Source organism: Siphateles boraxobius, unplaced genomic scaffold (genome assembly GCF_051911475.1).
Source record: "Siphateles boraxobius isolate OS27281-9 unplaced genomic scaffold, OSU_SipBor_1 21, whole genome shotgun sequence".
Taxonomy (NCBI): Eukaryota; Metazoa; Chordata; class Actinopteri; order Cypriniformes; family Leuciscidae; genus Siphateles; species Siphateles boraxobius.
In genome coordinates, this window is record NW_027508822.1 from 1,109,968 (window position 1) to 1,126,110 (window position 16,143).

The following is a 16,143-nucleotide window of genomic DNA, read 5'->3' on the forward strand; positions in this document are numbered from 1 at the left end:
CAGGAAGGGGTGGAACTAGGTCAAAGGTAACAGGAAGGGGCGGGACCGGAAGGGGAGGGACAAGGGGCGGAACCGGAAGGGGTGTGTAAAGATCAAATGATAGCCACGCCCACCTGTCAATCAATCATTTTGACAGGTGGCATAGGCTATTTACTACTAGTCTAAAAGAAGTAATCTTATAGACAAACAATAATTCACCGTATAATTATTAAAATAACCTGGTCAGGGTTATAAAGTGCATGCACGACACTACTAAGATCTCTATTATCTAAAAGAACAATATGAAATGGGAATACGGAAAAACGTTAGGCCTGTTAAAAAAGAGAAGTATTCTAACAAGAGATTAGAAGAAGTTCAATAAGTAAGACATAATAGAGATTAACTAAATCTGATACGTAGAGATTTAGTGTAGACTGCATGAACTGTCCAGCGAAGTGCAAGTCGTTGGATGGAGACTTCAGGACAAAATCAGACCCATATTAGGATATATACATGGAATGATCCCAGAGTAATTATATGGGAAGAGAGAGTGTTACAGGAAAATAAATCGGTAATAGAAATAGATTGTAATTTATTTCACTTTGGCTTCCATCCAGAAAACAAATAAGCAAAGAAAAATCCAACGAAACGAAAATTGCCACTGAAGTAGTAGAGTGGGCAAAAAACGTAGGAATCGTTAGAGAAAGCTCTGTGTACAGTGCAAAGACAAAGAAATAGAGAGTTTATTGTCGAAAAGTCCGAAAGAACTCACTAAGCAAAAGGATGTCCAAAAGACGTCTTAAATAAACATACATGAATGGTACATTTCATACATTTTAACATTGTTAAAAACAACAGATCTTGTGGTGGGCTAATACTTTTGCACAGTATGTATGCATAAAAATATTGTCTTTATATTTATTTATTGTAAATAAATTATCAATTAAAAGAAAATGCAGTTTGTACATTATTTATAAAGAGCTGTAATTGATATAAACATGTTTACGTGTGATGAATAGTTTACACTTTAGATTGGGTGAATGTGAATGATGTATTCATGCATTTACTATAACAGGTTGTAGTTTGTACTGCATTTGCTGACGGCAGCAACAATCCTCCGTTCATTCGGGGTGACTCTGACATATTCAAGGTAATGTTGATTCCAGCAACTGTTCATGTTCTCGTTCTCACATTTTGTTTAGATAATGCTGTCACATTTGTGAAAATACAACAGGTCTCAGAAATGACATAGTTTCAGCTTTAAGGTGACACCAGGTGAATAGGGTAAAAAAGGCTTCTAGATATCCTGAAATGTTTAAATATGAGGTGTTATCTAATTAATTGTGCACTAACGTGTATACATTTCTATAACAAAAATCTGAACATTGGATGAATTGAGGTTCAAAATTCCTTTTCAAGTTTTTGGATATATTAGAATTAATCGACTGTTCTTAATTAATCACTTATTAATTATCTCATTAACTTTAACACTGCATCAGTGTTACTTTAACACTCTTTAGAGTGGGACAATATGTGCTCTGAGCAGAGTTGATTTAACAGGGGGAATTTTTCTGTGTAGAAGTGGGTCAAGTACAAACTATAGAAAACCAATGTTTGACCAGGATGTGAGAACATGAGCAGGTGCTGGATGATGATGATGATGATGATGATGATGATGATGATATACTAACTCTCCTCCAGTATATAAAGATAAACCAGGGCTGCACAACGCAATACTGAATCTACTGAACTGGTTCGTGTGATGAAAATACATAATTGAACCATTTAACCTTTGTAATATTAATTTATGTATAACTCTGTTTCAGTATTCTTTGAGAAACAATGGCGGTCTGGACTGTCTACCTATCTCTATGTCTTCTCGTAGCTTTGACTGCTTCCGGTAAGACCATTATTCCACGTTTCACATCATAACTGTTATATTAACATGAATTGCAGCACACCTGGGACTCTGTAATGACTAATCAGAAGAATGATCTAATAGAGTATCAGTAGCAGTCTTTTTTAATAATGTAGTATTTCTTTCTTTTTAAGAGGAGACAGATCCTGTTGGAAATGAACGTTGTGGTGGTAAGGTTTCACTAGTCTTCTACTTCTCTTGTCAGTGTGTATGTATAGTACAGTCCATAAGTCTAATACCTTTGCATTTCTCTACATTGGCAAGTGTGTGTAATACGTGATGATCATGTTCTTTAAAAAACAAGAACATTTGCACAGGTTTGCATAATTAATGTAAAACAAAAATACTTATTAGTACTTATTAATAATAATACTTATTATTAAATTTTAATAATTTCTATTAAAATGAAATGTAAATAGATTTACTATGGTAAGCCTGTTATAAGGGTTTATATTTTAGACCTGGCTGTCGGGATGGTTTTTGGGGGAAATTGTGTACATGCGTCACTCGTCGTCTGTGCGTGTCTTGACATCTTTAAATAGAGGGAAGTTGCTCCGCTGCTTTGACACATGTCTGGTGTGAGAGTGGCAGAGGGTAGTCAGCGGTTAGTTAGTGGCAGAGATTAGTTAGTGGCAGAGATTAGTTAGTGGTTAGTTAGTGGCAGAGATTAGTTAGTGGAAGTACACATACCATGTACTTGAGTTAAAGTAAAGATACTCAAGGTAAAATATTACTCAAGTAAAAGAAGAAGTGCTGCCTTTAAACATTCACTTGAGTAAAAGTACAAACGTATTTGCCTTCAAATGTATTTAAGTATCCAAGTACTTTGATTTTTTTATGGCTATAATGTCCTATTATAATTTGTCACAAGACTCTTGCTTAACTCAGTCTACGTGAAGACTAATGTCACTCTTGGCACACCAATCTATTAACAAAATTACATTAGTCATATATATATATATATATATATATATATATATATATATATATATATATTGTTACGATGCGGCTGAAGCAGAGTTAAAGGCAGGATCCACGTGCAGCAGTGTTTTTATTTAAATAAACTAGGAACTAAACAAATACAGACTCTGTAACCAGACTCAGGAACAGGACAGCCAACATACAAAGTTACAACATTAAGAACTCATAAAGAGTGATCTAGACACAGGACTTAAATACACAGGCAAACAAGCTAAACAAGGTAACAAGGGGGGTGGTTAAACTGAAACACCTGGGGAGACTAATAGACATAACAGGGGACCGCTGAACATGAAAAGACAGGGGAACACATGACAGACAAGAACAAGACACAAAACCCACACCAGGACACATATAATATATATATATATATATATATATATATATATATATATATATATATATATATATATATATGAATTGGATACATTTTTTGTGTTTAATTTTGGAGGGAAGGGGACTGTTCCCTTAAGGTATAATAGTACATTTACAGTCTATGGTCATAATTATTAACATCCTATACTTATGGTACATTCACATAAACCTGCACAACGCCATTAAATATATGTTCACAGAGCTATGTTCACAACTCTCATATTTAACGGCTCTGGTTCGCGCTTAGTAGATACCGCCGTTCAAAACAAAGCGCGCGCGCTGTACTGTGATTGGTGGCTCGTTTGACCAGTTACGTTTTTATCCACTCATAAATAAAAAGGAACAACTGATTTTGAAAATGTAGTAGTGTAAAAAGTAAGATATTTGACTTTGAAATGTAGTGGAGTTAAAGTAAAAGTCTCCCCAAATTTAAATACTTCAGTAAAGTACAGATACGCAAAAAAGCTACTTAAGTACAGTTACGAATTACATTTACTTAGTTACTGTCCACCACTGGTGGTTAGTTAGTGGCAGAGGTTAGGTAGTGGTTAGTTAGTGGTCTAGGTTAGGTAGTGGTTAGTTAGTGGCAGAGGTTAGTCAGTGGTTAGTTAGTGGCAGACAAGCATGTACTGGCCATCAGGACCACCGGGAGATTCCCTGTGGGCCGACGTGCTTTTTGGGCTGATATATCTCTTTTTTTCTTTTTCTTTTTTGTCTTAACGGCCCATAAAACTCGTACATCGGCGGCCCGTTAATTTTGTTTTGTTTTGCTTAATTGGGTTAATGGGCTCGGGGTTCTGGGCTCGGGGTTAATGCCAGTGTAATGCATTGGTCAAAAAAGTTAGCTCTGACTAATTTTGACAGGACCTTCATCAGCTCCAGTGTCAGATGATGATGATGATGATGATGATGATAGTGAGGAGGATGAGGAGAGAGATGATTGTGTGTAGAGAACTGCGATTATGCAGGACTACTTTCAAACCACTTAGGCTCAGGGGTAGGCAAGTTCGGTCCTAGAGAGCCGCTGTCCTGCAGAGTTTGGCTCCAACACTGAATAAAAACTAACCTGCCTATAGTCTTAGTAATCCAATGATTAGCTTGTTCAGGTGTGTTTGATTAGGGTTGGATCTAAATTCTTCAGGACAGCGGCTCTCTAGGACCGAACTTGGCTACCCCTGACTTAGGCTATGTCATGAGTGTAGGAAACCATTGGCCAGTTACGCATCTGCATAGTTGACTATTACCGCAATTTACTAGAAATTTAATGAGACGAGTTTGTAAACCATGTTTTCCGCCAAACTAAAAGATAATGCGCTAATCTTTTTCAAGTATAGAAATTAGTACAAAACTAATTTTGAAAGTTTCCTTTATTTTTCAGTGCATTTGTTTTACAATATATAGCTATTACTGTCATGGGATTATTATTATTATTATTATTATTATTATTATGTAGTGTAATGTAGACAGACACTGTTACTAAAAGAGGGTTGAGTTTTTCTTTGTTAAATTTGAACACTGAATATGGGTTGGAGCTTTTAATTTTGAACTCTCAAAGTGCACCAGATTGATGAATTTAACATTAAATTAACCCCCTAGAGGACTCGAGATCCACCCACCACAGATTTAACAAAAATCCTGTGGGAAACACTGGTATTGCTGTGCTAATGCAGCTTATAGCTTGTTTTATTCATCACTGTGTAGTGTAGTTCAATACTATTAATAAATGACAATATTTTGAGTTATTTCATCTGTTAACTCTCACTCATTCCTGCTCACTCATTACGTGGTTTTAGTGTTCTTAAGGAATAGGAGTTGGTATTCATATTCAAGGGCGAGCAAAGATGGGTGGTGTTTATGATCATATGTAGTGGGCCGGTCTGGGCAAAAATGCCAGCGCCGATTCTTTTTTTTTTTGTGTCCTAGTCCAGCCCTGGTGGCAGTGGTTAGTTAGTGGCACAGGGTAGTCAGTGGTTAGTTAGTGGCACAGGGTAGTCAGTGGTTAGTTAGTGGCACAGGGTAGTCAGTGGTTAGTTAGTGGCACAGGGTAGTCAGTGGGTAGTCAGTCGTTAGTTAGTGGCACAGTGTAGTCAGTGGTTAGTTAGTGGCAGTGGTTAGTTAGTGTCAGAGGGTAGTCCGTGGTTAGTTAGGGTCAGGGTTAGTTAGTGGCAGAGGGTAGTCAGTGGTTAGTAAGTGGCAGAGGGTAGTCAGTGGTTAGTTAGTGGCAGAGGGTAGTCAGTGGTTAGTTAGTGGCAGGGTTAGTTAGTGGCAGAGGGTAGTCAGTGGTTAGTTAGTGGCAGAGGGTAGTCAGTGGTTAGTTAATGTCAGAGGGTAGTCAGTGGTTAGTTAGTGGCAGGGTTAGTTAGTGGCAGAGGGTAGTCAGTGGTTAGTTAGTGGCAGGGTTAGTTAGTTGCAGAGGGTAGTCAGAGGTTAGTTAGTGGCAGAGGGTAGTCAGTGGTTAGTTAGTGGCAGGGTTAGTTAGTGGCAGAGGGTAGTCAGTGGTTAGTTAGTTGCAGAGGGTAGTCAGTGGTTAGTTAGTGGCAGAGGGTAGTCAGTAGTTAGTTAGTGTCAGAGGGTAGTCAGTGGTTAGTTAGTGGCAGTGTTAGTTAGTGGCAGAGGGTAGTCAGTGGTTAGTTAGTGGCAGGGTTAGTTAGTTGCAGAGGGTAGTCAGAGGTTAGTTAGTGGCAGAGGGTAGTCAGTGGTTAGTTAGTGTCAGAGGGTGGTTAGTTAGTGGCAGGGTTAGTTAGTGGCAGGGTTAGTTAGTGGCAGAGGGTAGTCAGTGGTTAGTTAGTGGCAGAGGGTAGTCAGTGGTTAGTTAGTGGCAGAGGGTAGTCAGTGGCTAGTTAGTGGCAGAGGGTAGTCAGTGGTTAGTTAGTGGCAGAGGGTAGTCAGTGGTTAGTTAGTGGCAGAGGGTAGTCAGTAGTTAGTTAGTGGCAGTGGTTAGTTAGCAGAGGTGGAAAGAGTAATAAAATATTCTACTCAAGTAAAAGTACTACTACTTCAATGAAATTTTACTTAAGTACAAGTAAAAGTACCGGTCTAAAAATCTACTCAAGTAAAAGTAAAAAGTAGCTCATTTAAAATTGACTCAGAGTAAAAGTTACTGAGTTACTTTTTTGACAGCGGGGGTGGGGTGGGGGACCCTCCCGTGTAGGGTTGTAATGGTATAAGATTTTCACAGTATGGTAACGTCTCAGAAAATATCACGGTTTACAGTATTAATCAATTGTTAAATAAATAAACTGTATTATTAAATTATGGGTATTATTATTATTATCATCAGTTAAAATGACAGTTAAATTAATGAAAACAGGATTTTATTTTGGTTGAACAAATGCTTTTATTATAACAAACTTGAAATAATTTGTTTGTTTATTAAAATTTCAATAAAACATGTCTAATCAATTAAATTCGATAATTAATAATGAATTAGATTAACAACTTATTTTTAACATTAATAATTTATTAAAATGTTTAAGAATAATAATGTCCTATGAAATGTATTTTATTCAGAAAATTAATGTTTCTTTTTATTAGGGGTGTAACGATATTCGAACCAAACCGAAGAACCGCGATACAGAACCCACGATTCGAATAGCGATACTCTCATGGCGTACCGAACACGCCCCGCCCTGCAAGCTACCCCGGCCCCGCCCAGCCCGGCTCATTGATTGGACCTGGAATCAGTGTTGCCAAGTCCGCTTATTATAAGCGACTTTGGGCTTGTTTTTCTGTAAAGTCGCTTACAAATATTGGTAGTCGCGGGTCGCGTTTTTTTCTGGGCTTGTTTCTAAAGTGTAGTTGCTTATTTGAGCTTGTTCTCAGCTCGTTGTCAAGCAGATATTTTCTATATGTTATTTAAACGTAGGAGTTTGTCTTGCCTGTTCCCTCTGTCTCTCCCCTTTCCCTATACACAGAGTTTTTTTCCCACCCACATCCTGCTTCTAATTGGCTCTGACCCAGATGGCAATGAGTACTAGCCAATCAGAGGCAGAGCAGGGCAATCGTTTTTTTTTTCTGGTTAGGAAAACGTCAGTGAGTGACGTTTAAATGAAAATACGTGCGAGTCGCGACCGATGGTGCTGGACTGTAGGAGAGTTTTTATATATAAATTATATTTTAGATATAGATATAATAGTTTAATATCGTTTAACCCTTTAACTGTCACTCCCCCTTTTTTCGCATAGACATGAAAATCACTATTCAAACTTAAATGCTTTGGAATATAGACCAATGGTTGGTCTTGTTTTAAAGAAGACATTTGCCAGATTAATGTTGAAATGAAGTATTATGAAGTTATGAAAGTGAAACAGAAAAAAAGTTATACAAGTTTGAGTTTATGAAAATGAACAATGTAAAAATATAATTATTTATATTTTATATAAAATATATATATTACAAAATATATTTTACTCTAAAACTGCCAGAAAATGTAGGCCAAAAATCTGAAGAAGTTGTGTTCCAAATTTTAGGTTGATATCTCAAAAAATGAGCTTTCAGTAAGATTTTATTTGGCCGCAGTACCAACATTTTTCACTAGATGGACAGCCAAGCTTCATTACAGAAGAAAAATAAACTACCGTGTGCACAGTTTTACAAAACTAGGCACAGTTTACCAATCTGTCCACTTGGATGTAAATTGACAATCTGTACCCACAGTTTAAAACTATCTGTCACCACGGATTGTAACAGCAGCGGCAGCGCGGAGTAAACGCGAGTAAACGCGATCATCTCTTCCTCAGTTACAGAATAAACATGAATGGACACCTGAAGGTATGTTGAAAAATACAGTATACTTCACTAGCGTAGCCAGAAAAGCGTCTCTGGGTGTGCATAAGAAAAACTGGGTGTGCCACATTTATTGTCAGATACATGTGCAAAAAAACCTTGACCCGGCGTATCACTAACTTTATCAAATAGACTGGGCTGATTTGTGAAACTATACTCAGGCTCGCCACATACAGTGCCCAGCTTAAGTGAACACACCCATGCTAAAGTTGACTAAAAAGAGGAATAAAAAATCATCTTTTGGAAATTGATCTTAATGCCTTAGAGACAGCAGATTTTTATTTTTAAAGGCCAGTTATTTCATGGATAAAGTTCCCTTGGCCTTTGGAATTAAACTATCCCACATCATCACACACTCTTCACCATACCTAGAGATTGGCATGGGGCTACTTTCCATAAGATCATCTCTCAATGCAAATCATACCAGCTATTAGGCTAACTGAAATAAAACCATGTCAATCTCTAGGTATGGTGAAGGGAATGTGATGATGTGGGATATTTTAATTCCAAAGGCCAAGGGAACTTTATCAGGATGCATATTATCCTGGAACCATGAAACAACTGGCCTTTAAAAATAAAAATCTGCTGACTCTATGGGAATTTAAAATATGGGTGTCCTGACTTATGCAACCTGTATTTTAAGGAAGAACATTTATTTATTTACAATACATTATTCATTCACAAAGAAAATTGGTGTCCTTAAAGGTTGGATTTTTCCTCATTTTTTAAATTAAGGCATTAAGATCAATTTCCAAAAGATTTTTTTTATTCTTCTTTTTAATCAACTTTAGCATGGGTGTGTTAACTTATGCTAGGCACTGTAAACATAATACTAGACCTATATAAAATATAACTCCGGGCTCAACATTAAGGCTTTTCATATGCTTGTCGTTCGAACAAGTAAATCGGTCATTCACTTGTCCAAGTAAAAAAAATTGCTTGTCCAGAAAGAATTTTGATTTTTTGTGTGTTGTAAATACAAATTATTCTGAAGCAATATTCTCATCAGTGTTCAGTCAGCTTTTACATATTTAAATCTGCATATTTATCATATTTTAACCTTTATGAAGAGCATTTTTCCCTTATCGGTTTAAATATATGCTTCATCTTTCATTTTAAATGCTTAAATTTGATCAATAAATTCAATTGAAATAATAAGAAACTATACGGCTGTTGCCAATCAAATTAATTAATTTACACTGAAATTTTACAACTGCATTAAATAATGTTATGAGATTGTTTTAAATATTTTTTGAATATTCAAATAGAATGATAGCCTACTTTTAAACACGAAACTAAACCACCAGTAGGGGGCGTCAGGTGACCATGTTAATGAGTGAGTTATTGAGTCATTTATTCAAATGATTTGTTCAAACGGCTGAATCGTTCAGGAATGAGGCAGTTGTTTAATGGGTCATTGAATCTTTGACTCAACCGATTCATCCAAAGCGCTGAATCATTCAGTAATGCGGTTATTTTTTCCGGTGAGATTCTGTGGTTCTGCTGTGATCTTTGTTTTGAACTATTTTCGCTGCTCAAATAGAACAAAAACAGTCAATATTGTGTCTAAAATGTAAGTGACTTGATATTAATTACCTTGTTTATTGAACTGTCATATGAAATTGTCATATTTTCAGTTGTGATGGTATTCAGCACTCGTGGTCATGTGATGTTGCTTAACTGTATCATATCATATGTTATAAATATAAAAACTCAACATTAATTTTTTAACCGCTGTATGTTCATTAAGTTTCTTTGTGTGAACTGCGCTCATTTGTTTCCATTTCTCCTCTTCTGCGCGAGCCTCAACAGCACAATCTTGTTACCGTCAGTCAGCGGCTGTTTGCGGATTTGGCAGTCCGAATGTCGGCAGATATTTTTTTAACGATGATAATTTCAAAAATTAAAATACATTTTAAATGTACAAATATTGTAAGTAAACAACAATAGTCCAAGTTTAGAAAAACATTTTTATTAAGACTTTAAAAAATAATTCTGCATCTATTTTTAGGTGTGCCAGCTGCCACTGTGGGTGGCCCTGGCACACCCGTGGCTACGCCTATGGTATACTTACTGAAAGGCATCATAACTCGTGTAATCGCTCAATCAGTGTTTCATCAGCGCAAAGACGTCAATAAAACTGCATAGCTTGTCACTAGCATTATATTTACCTCAGCAGGCTAGTGATTAAGTGTCCACAACTTGTTGGTTCCTAGAGAAATTAACTCTTGCACTAAATAAATGCACAATATTATCCTATATATTATATTTTACTTAACCTGTTAATTATATTTTGATTATTTCAAGTACGTTTAAAATATCTTTAATGAAAATGACAGCAACTGTGTAAATTATTATATTTCAATAACAAATTTGAGTAAAGTTAATGCAAAAACTGCCTTATGTTCAGTTTACATGTTTTCATAAAATTTGTTGGGTGTTGATTATTATTTCTAAAAAATAAATAGCATCTAAATTTAGGCTCTGTTGTTAACCTTTAATGTTATAGTAATGTGCGGCTCCCTATACAGCATTAGCAGATTTTTAATCCTTCCAAAACGTTTAATTGTAATTGAATTAATTTAAAGACAAAGACACCATTTTTTCATTAAACCACTTTTTAATTTTTTTTTTAGCTTTCTAAACCGAACCGAACCGAGACGTCAAAACCGTGGGAAAACCGAACCGTCAGTTTTGTGTATCGTTACACCCCTACTTTTTATGATTTAATCCAAATATATTTTCAAAAACGGTGGTAATCAAATGTAAATTTAAACTTGTGTCCTTTTATTTTTTGGGGAAGCGCTGCAAAAACAGATTTACTAAATTAAACCATGGACAGAAAAAATATTCCTTTAAATAATGTTCAAATAAAATTTATTATTATTATTGTTGTTATTATTATTATTTTGAGAAGTAGGCTACGTTCTACTGTATGCCTACAATAGTAATATATTTCTGTCATAATTTCTCCTAGTAAAACCGAACTTTTATTTTGACGGGTTGTGAAGACCTGTTAAAAGTGTATTGGATTGTATTGGATACGACAATGGATTTTCTCAAATAAAAATATGAAAATGCTCATTAGACGTTCTCTCAGAGCAGCTCTGGAAATGTTCATGTATTCATATCCTCAAATTGTTTCTGAGATGCTGAAAACACCATGAACGTCACGAGTACTTGAGTATGTAGTAGAAAAACGCAGCTTAGCAGAATAATAGGGTTATATATTTACTTGCAGTATTTTTGTGCTTAGCTTAAATATTCACAGACCATGTCGCGATTGGATTTATTGCCCAGTTCTACTTTCCATGTATTCATCCATCCATTATTTTACATGTTTTACGTGACATCTGCATTAAGTGAATCCTATTTTCATGACTGATTCCGGGATTCCCTTTGCATCACGTAAATCGGGACATACCTTTATCTGCAGGAGGGATGGTGTCCTATATCCTCTTTTTGCAGCCACTTTGCATCCACATTTTTTGCAAATTGGATATCTATCCTCGAGGACAACCACGCTTTTTTTCTACTTTTCATACTGGCCATAATTCGCTTGGCGCTTAGCTTTCAGCTTCAGCTGGGTCTGCGTCACCTTTTTTGCGCGTTTGTTCTCCCGCCCTTCAATCAATTCAGTAGTTTCCGGAGTGTGTGATTTTTTTCCCCCCCTTGTATTATTATTTTTTACTCAGTAACGGATATGATTTCAAATGTAGCGAAGTACAATACTTCAAAGAAAACGTACTTAAGTAAAAGTAAAAGTACAGATTTTAAAAACTACTTTAAAAAGTAGAAGTACACAAAAAAACTACTCAATTACGTAACGCGAGTAAATGTAATTCGTTACTTTCCACCTCTGTTAGTTAGTGTCAGAGGGTAGTCACTGGTAAGTTAATGGCACAGGGTAGTCCGTGGTTAGTTAATGTCAGCGGTTATTTAGTGTCAGAGGGTAGTCAGTGGTTAGTTAGTGGCAGAGGGTAGTCAGTGGTTAGTTAGTGGCAGGGTTAGTTAGTGGCAGAGGTAGTCAGTGGTTAGTTAGTGGCAGAGGGTAGTCAGTGGTTATTTAGTGTCAGAGGGTAGTCAGTGGTTAGTTAGTGGCAGAGGTTAGTTAGTGTCAGAGGGTAGTCAGTGGTTAGTCAGTGGCAGAGGGTAGTCAGTGGTTAGTCAGTGGCAGAGGGTAGTCAGTGGTTAGTTAGTGTCAGAGGGTAGTCAGTGGTTAGTTAGTGTCAGAGGGTAGTCAGTGGTTAGTCAGTGGCAGAGGGTAGTCAGTGGTTAGTCAGTGGCAGAGGGTAGTCAGTGGTTAGTTAGTGTCAGAGGGTAGTCAGTGGTTAGTTAGTGGCAGAGGGTAGTCAGTGGTTAGTTAGTGGCAGAGGGTAGTCAGTGGTTAATATTGGCAGAGGGAAGTCAGTAATTAGTTAGTGGCAGAGGGTAGTCAGTGGTTAGTTAGTGGCAGGGTTAGTTGGTGGCAGAGGGTAGTCAGTGGTTATTTAGTGGCAGGGTTAGTTAGTGGCAGAGGGTAGTCAGTGGTTATTTAGTGGCACAGGGTAGTCAGTGGTTAGTTAGTGGCACAGGGTAGTCAGTGGTTAGTTAGTGGCACAGGGTAGTCAGTGGTTAGTTAGTGGCACAGGGTAGTCAGTGGGTAGTCAGTCGTTAGTTAGTGGCACAGTGTAGTCAGTGGTTAGTTAGTGGCAGTGGTTAGTTAGTGTCAGAGGGTAGTCCGTGGTTAGTTAGGGTCAGGGTTAGTTAGTGGCAGAGGGTAGTCAGTGGTTAGTAAGTGGCAGAGGGTAGTCAGTGGTTAGTTAGTGGCAGAGGGTAGTCAGTGGTTAGTTAGTGGCAGGGTTAGTTAGTGGCAGAGGGTAGTCAGTGGTTAGTTAGTGGCAGAGGGTAGTCAGTGGTTAGTTAATGTCAGAGGGTAGTCAGTGGTTAGTTAGTGGCAGGGTTAGTTAGTGGCAGAGGGTAGTCAGTGGTTAGTTAGTGGCAGGGTTAGTTAGTTGCAGAGGGTAGTCAGAGGTTAGTTAGTGGCAGAGGGTAGTCAGTGGTTAGTTAGTGGCAGGGTTAGTTAGTGGCAGAGGGTAGTCAGTGGTTAGTTAGTTGCAGAGGGTAGTCAGTGGTTAGTTAGTGGCAGAGGGTAGTCAGTAGTTAGTTAGTGTCAGAGGGTAGTCAGTGGTTAGTTAGTGGCAGTGTTAGTTAGTGGCAGAGGGTAGTCAGTGGTTAGTTAGTGGCAGGGTTAGTTAGTTGCAGAGGGTAGTCAGAGGTTAGTTAGTGGCAGAGGGTAGTCAGTGGTTAGTTAGTGTCAGAGGGTGGTTAGTTAGTGGCAGGGTTAGTTAGTGGCAGGGTTAGTTAGTGGCAGAGGGTAGTCAGTGGTTAGTTAGTGGCAGAGGGTAGTCAGTGGTTAGTTAGTGGCAGAGGGTAGTCAGTGGCTAGTTAGTGGCAGAGGGTAGTCAGTGGTTAGTTAGTGGCAGAGGGTAGTCAGTGGTTAGTTAGTGGCAGAGGGTAGTCAGTAGTTAGTTAGTGGCAGTGGTTAGTTAGCAGAGGTGGAAAGAGTAATAAAATATTCTACTCAAGTAAAAGTACTACTACTTCAATGAAATTTTACTTAAGTACAAGTAAAAGTACCGGTCTAAAAATCTACTCAAGTAAAAGTAAAAAGTAGCTCATTTAAAATTGACTCAGAGTAAAAGTTACTGAGTTACTTTTTTGACAGCGGGGGTGGGGTGGGGGACCCTCCCGTGTAGGGTTGTAATGGTATAAGATTTTCACAGTATGGTAACGTCTCAGAAAATATCACGGTTTACAGTATTAATCAATTGTTAAATAAATAAACTGTATTATTAAATTATGGGTATTATTATTATTATCATCAGTTAAAATGACAGTTAAATTAATGAAAACAGGATTTTATTTTGGTTGAACAAATGCTTTTATTATAACAAACTTGAAATAATTTGTTTGTTTATTAAAATTTCAATAAAACATGTCTAATCAATTAAATTCGATAATTAATAATGAATTAGATTAACAACTTATTTTTAACATTAATAATTTATTAAAATGTTTAAGAATAATAATGTCCTATGAAATGTATTTTATTCAGAAAATTAATGTTTCTTTTTATTAGGGGTGTAACGATATTCGAACCAAACCGAAGAACCGCGATACAGAACCCACGATTCGAATAGCGATACTCTCATGGCGTACCGAACACGCCCCGCCCTGCAAGCTACCCCGGCCCCGCCCAGCCCGGCTCATTGATTGGACCTGGAATCAGTGTTGCCAAGTCCGCTTATTATAAGCGACTTTGGGCTTGTTTTTCTGTAAAGTCGCTTACAAATATTGGTAGTCGCGGGTCGCGTTTTTTTCTGGGCTTGTTTCTAAAGTGTAGTTGCTTATTTGAGCTTGTTCTCAGCTCGTTGTCAAGCAGATATTTTCTATATGTTATTTAAACGTAGGAGTTTGTCTTGCCTGTTCCCTCTGTCTCTCCCCTTTCCCTATACACAGAGTTTTTTTCCCACCCACATCCTGCTTCTAATTGGCTCTGACCCAGATGGCAATGAGTACTAGCCAATCAGAGGCAGAGCAGGGCAATCGTTTTTTTTTTCTGGTTAGGAAAACGTCAGTGAGTGACGTTTAAATGAAAATACGTGCGAGTCGCGACCGATGGTGCTGGACTGTAGGAGAGTTTTTATATATAAATTATATTTTAGATATAGATATAATAGTTTAATATCGTTTAACCCTTTAACTGTCACTCCCCCTTTTTTCGCATAGACATGAAAATCACTATTCAAACTTAAATGCTTTGGAATATAGACCAATGGTTGGTCTTGTTTTAAAGAAGACATTTGCCAGATTAATGTTGAAATGAAGTATTATGAAGTTATGAAAGTGAAACAGAAAAAAAGTTATACAAGTTTGAGTTTATGAAAATGAACAATGTAAAAATATAATTATTTATATTTTATATAAAATATATATATTACAAAATATATTTTACTCTAAAACTGCCAGAAAATGTAGGCCAAAAATCTGAAGAAGTTGTGTTCCAAATTTTAGGTTGATATCTCAAAAAATGAGCTTTCAGTAAGATTTTATTTGGCCGCAGTACCAACATTTTTCACTAGATGGACAGCCAAGCTTCATTACAGAAGAAAAATAAACTACCGTGTGCACAGTTTTACAAAACTAGGCACAGTTTACCAATCTGTCCACTTGGATGTAAATTGACAATCTGTACCCACAGTTTAAAACTATCTGTCACCACGGATTGTAACAGCAGCGGCAGCGCGGAGTAAACGCGAGTAAACGCGATCATCTCTTCCTCAGTTACAGAATAAACATGAATGGACACCTGAAGGTATGTTGAAAAATACAGTATACTTCACTAGCGTAGCCAGAAAAGCGTCTCTGGGTGTGCATAAGAAAAACTGGGTGTGCCACATTTATTGTCAGATACATGTGCAAAAAAACCTTGACCCGGCGTATCACTAACTTTATCAAATAGACTGGGCTGATTTGTGAAACTATACTCAGGCTCGCCACATACAGTGCCCAGCTTAAGTGAACACACCCATGCTAAAGTTGACTAAAAAGAGGAATAAAAAATCATCTTTTGGAAATTGATCTTAATGCCTTAGAGACAGCAGATTTTTATTTTTAAAGGCCAGTTATTTCATGGATAAAGTTCCCTTGGCCTTTGGAATTAAACTATCCCACATCATCACACACTCTTCACCATACCTAGAGATTGGCATGGGGCTACTTTCCATAAGATCATCTCTCAATGCAAATCATACCAGCTATTAGGCTAACTGAAATAAAACCATGTCAATCTCTAGGTATGGTGAAGGGAATGTGATGATGTGGGATATTTTAATTCCAAAGGCCAAGGGAACTTTATCAGGATGCATATTATCCTGGAACCATGAAACAACTGGCCTTTAAAAATAAAAATCTGCTGACTCTATGGGAATTTAAAATATGGGTGTCCTGACTTATGCAACCTGTATTTTAAGGAAGAACATTTATTTATTTACAATACATTATTCATTCACAAAGAAAATTGGTGTCCTTAAAGGTTGGATTTTTCCTCATTTTTTAAATTAAGG

The 16,143-nt window shown here is 37.1% G+C and overlaps 3 protein-coding genes and 1 pseudogene across 6 annotated transcripts in view; 2 read left to right on the plus strand and 2 right to left on the minus strand.

Annotated features, from left to right (window-relative positions):
- The window catches only part of LOC143746097 (uncharacterized), a 543,695-nt gene that overhangs the window by 412,902 nt on the left and 114,650 nt on the right, over positions 1–16,143 (minus strand). The window lies entirely within an intron of this gene.
- The window catches only part of LOC143746127 (uncharacterized), a 341,659-nt pseudogene that overhangs the window by 121,732 nt on the left and 203,784 nt on the right, over positions 1–16,143 (minus strand). The window lies entirely within an intron of this gene.
- The window catches only part of LOC143746085 (uncharacterized), a 317,610-nt gene that overhangs the window by 12,515 nt on the left and 288,952 nt on the right, over positions 1–16,143 (plus strand). The gene's annotated exons all lie outside the window — the stretch shown is intronic.
- LOC143746125 (galactose-specific lectin nattectin-like) overlaps positions 1,676–16,143 on the plus strand; it is a 28,665-nt gene continuing 14,197 nt past the window's right edge. Inside the window, exons 1-3 of the mRNA XM_077237896.1 lie at positions 1,676–1,732; positions 1,806–1,879; positions 2,032–2,067. Of these exons, the coding sequence (XP_077094011.1) occupies positions 1,822–1,879; positions 2,032–2,067 (94 nt within the window). The 5' untranslated portion in view covers positions 1,676–1,732; positions 1,806–1,821. The remainder of the gene's footprint in view (positions 1,733–1,805; positions 1,880–2,031; positions 2,068–16,143) is intronic.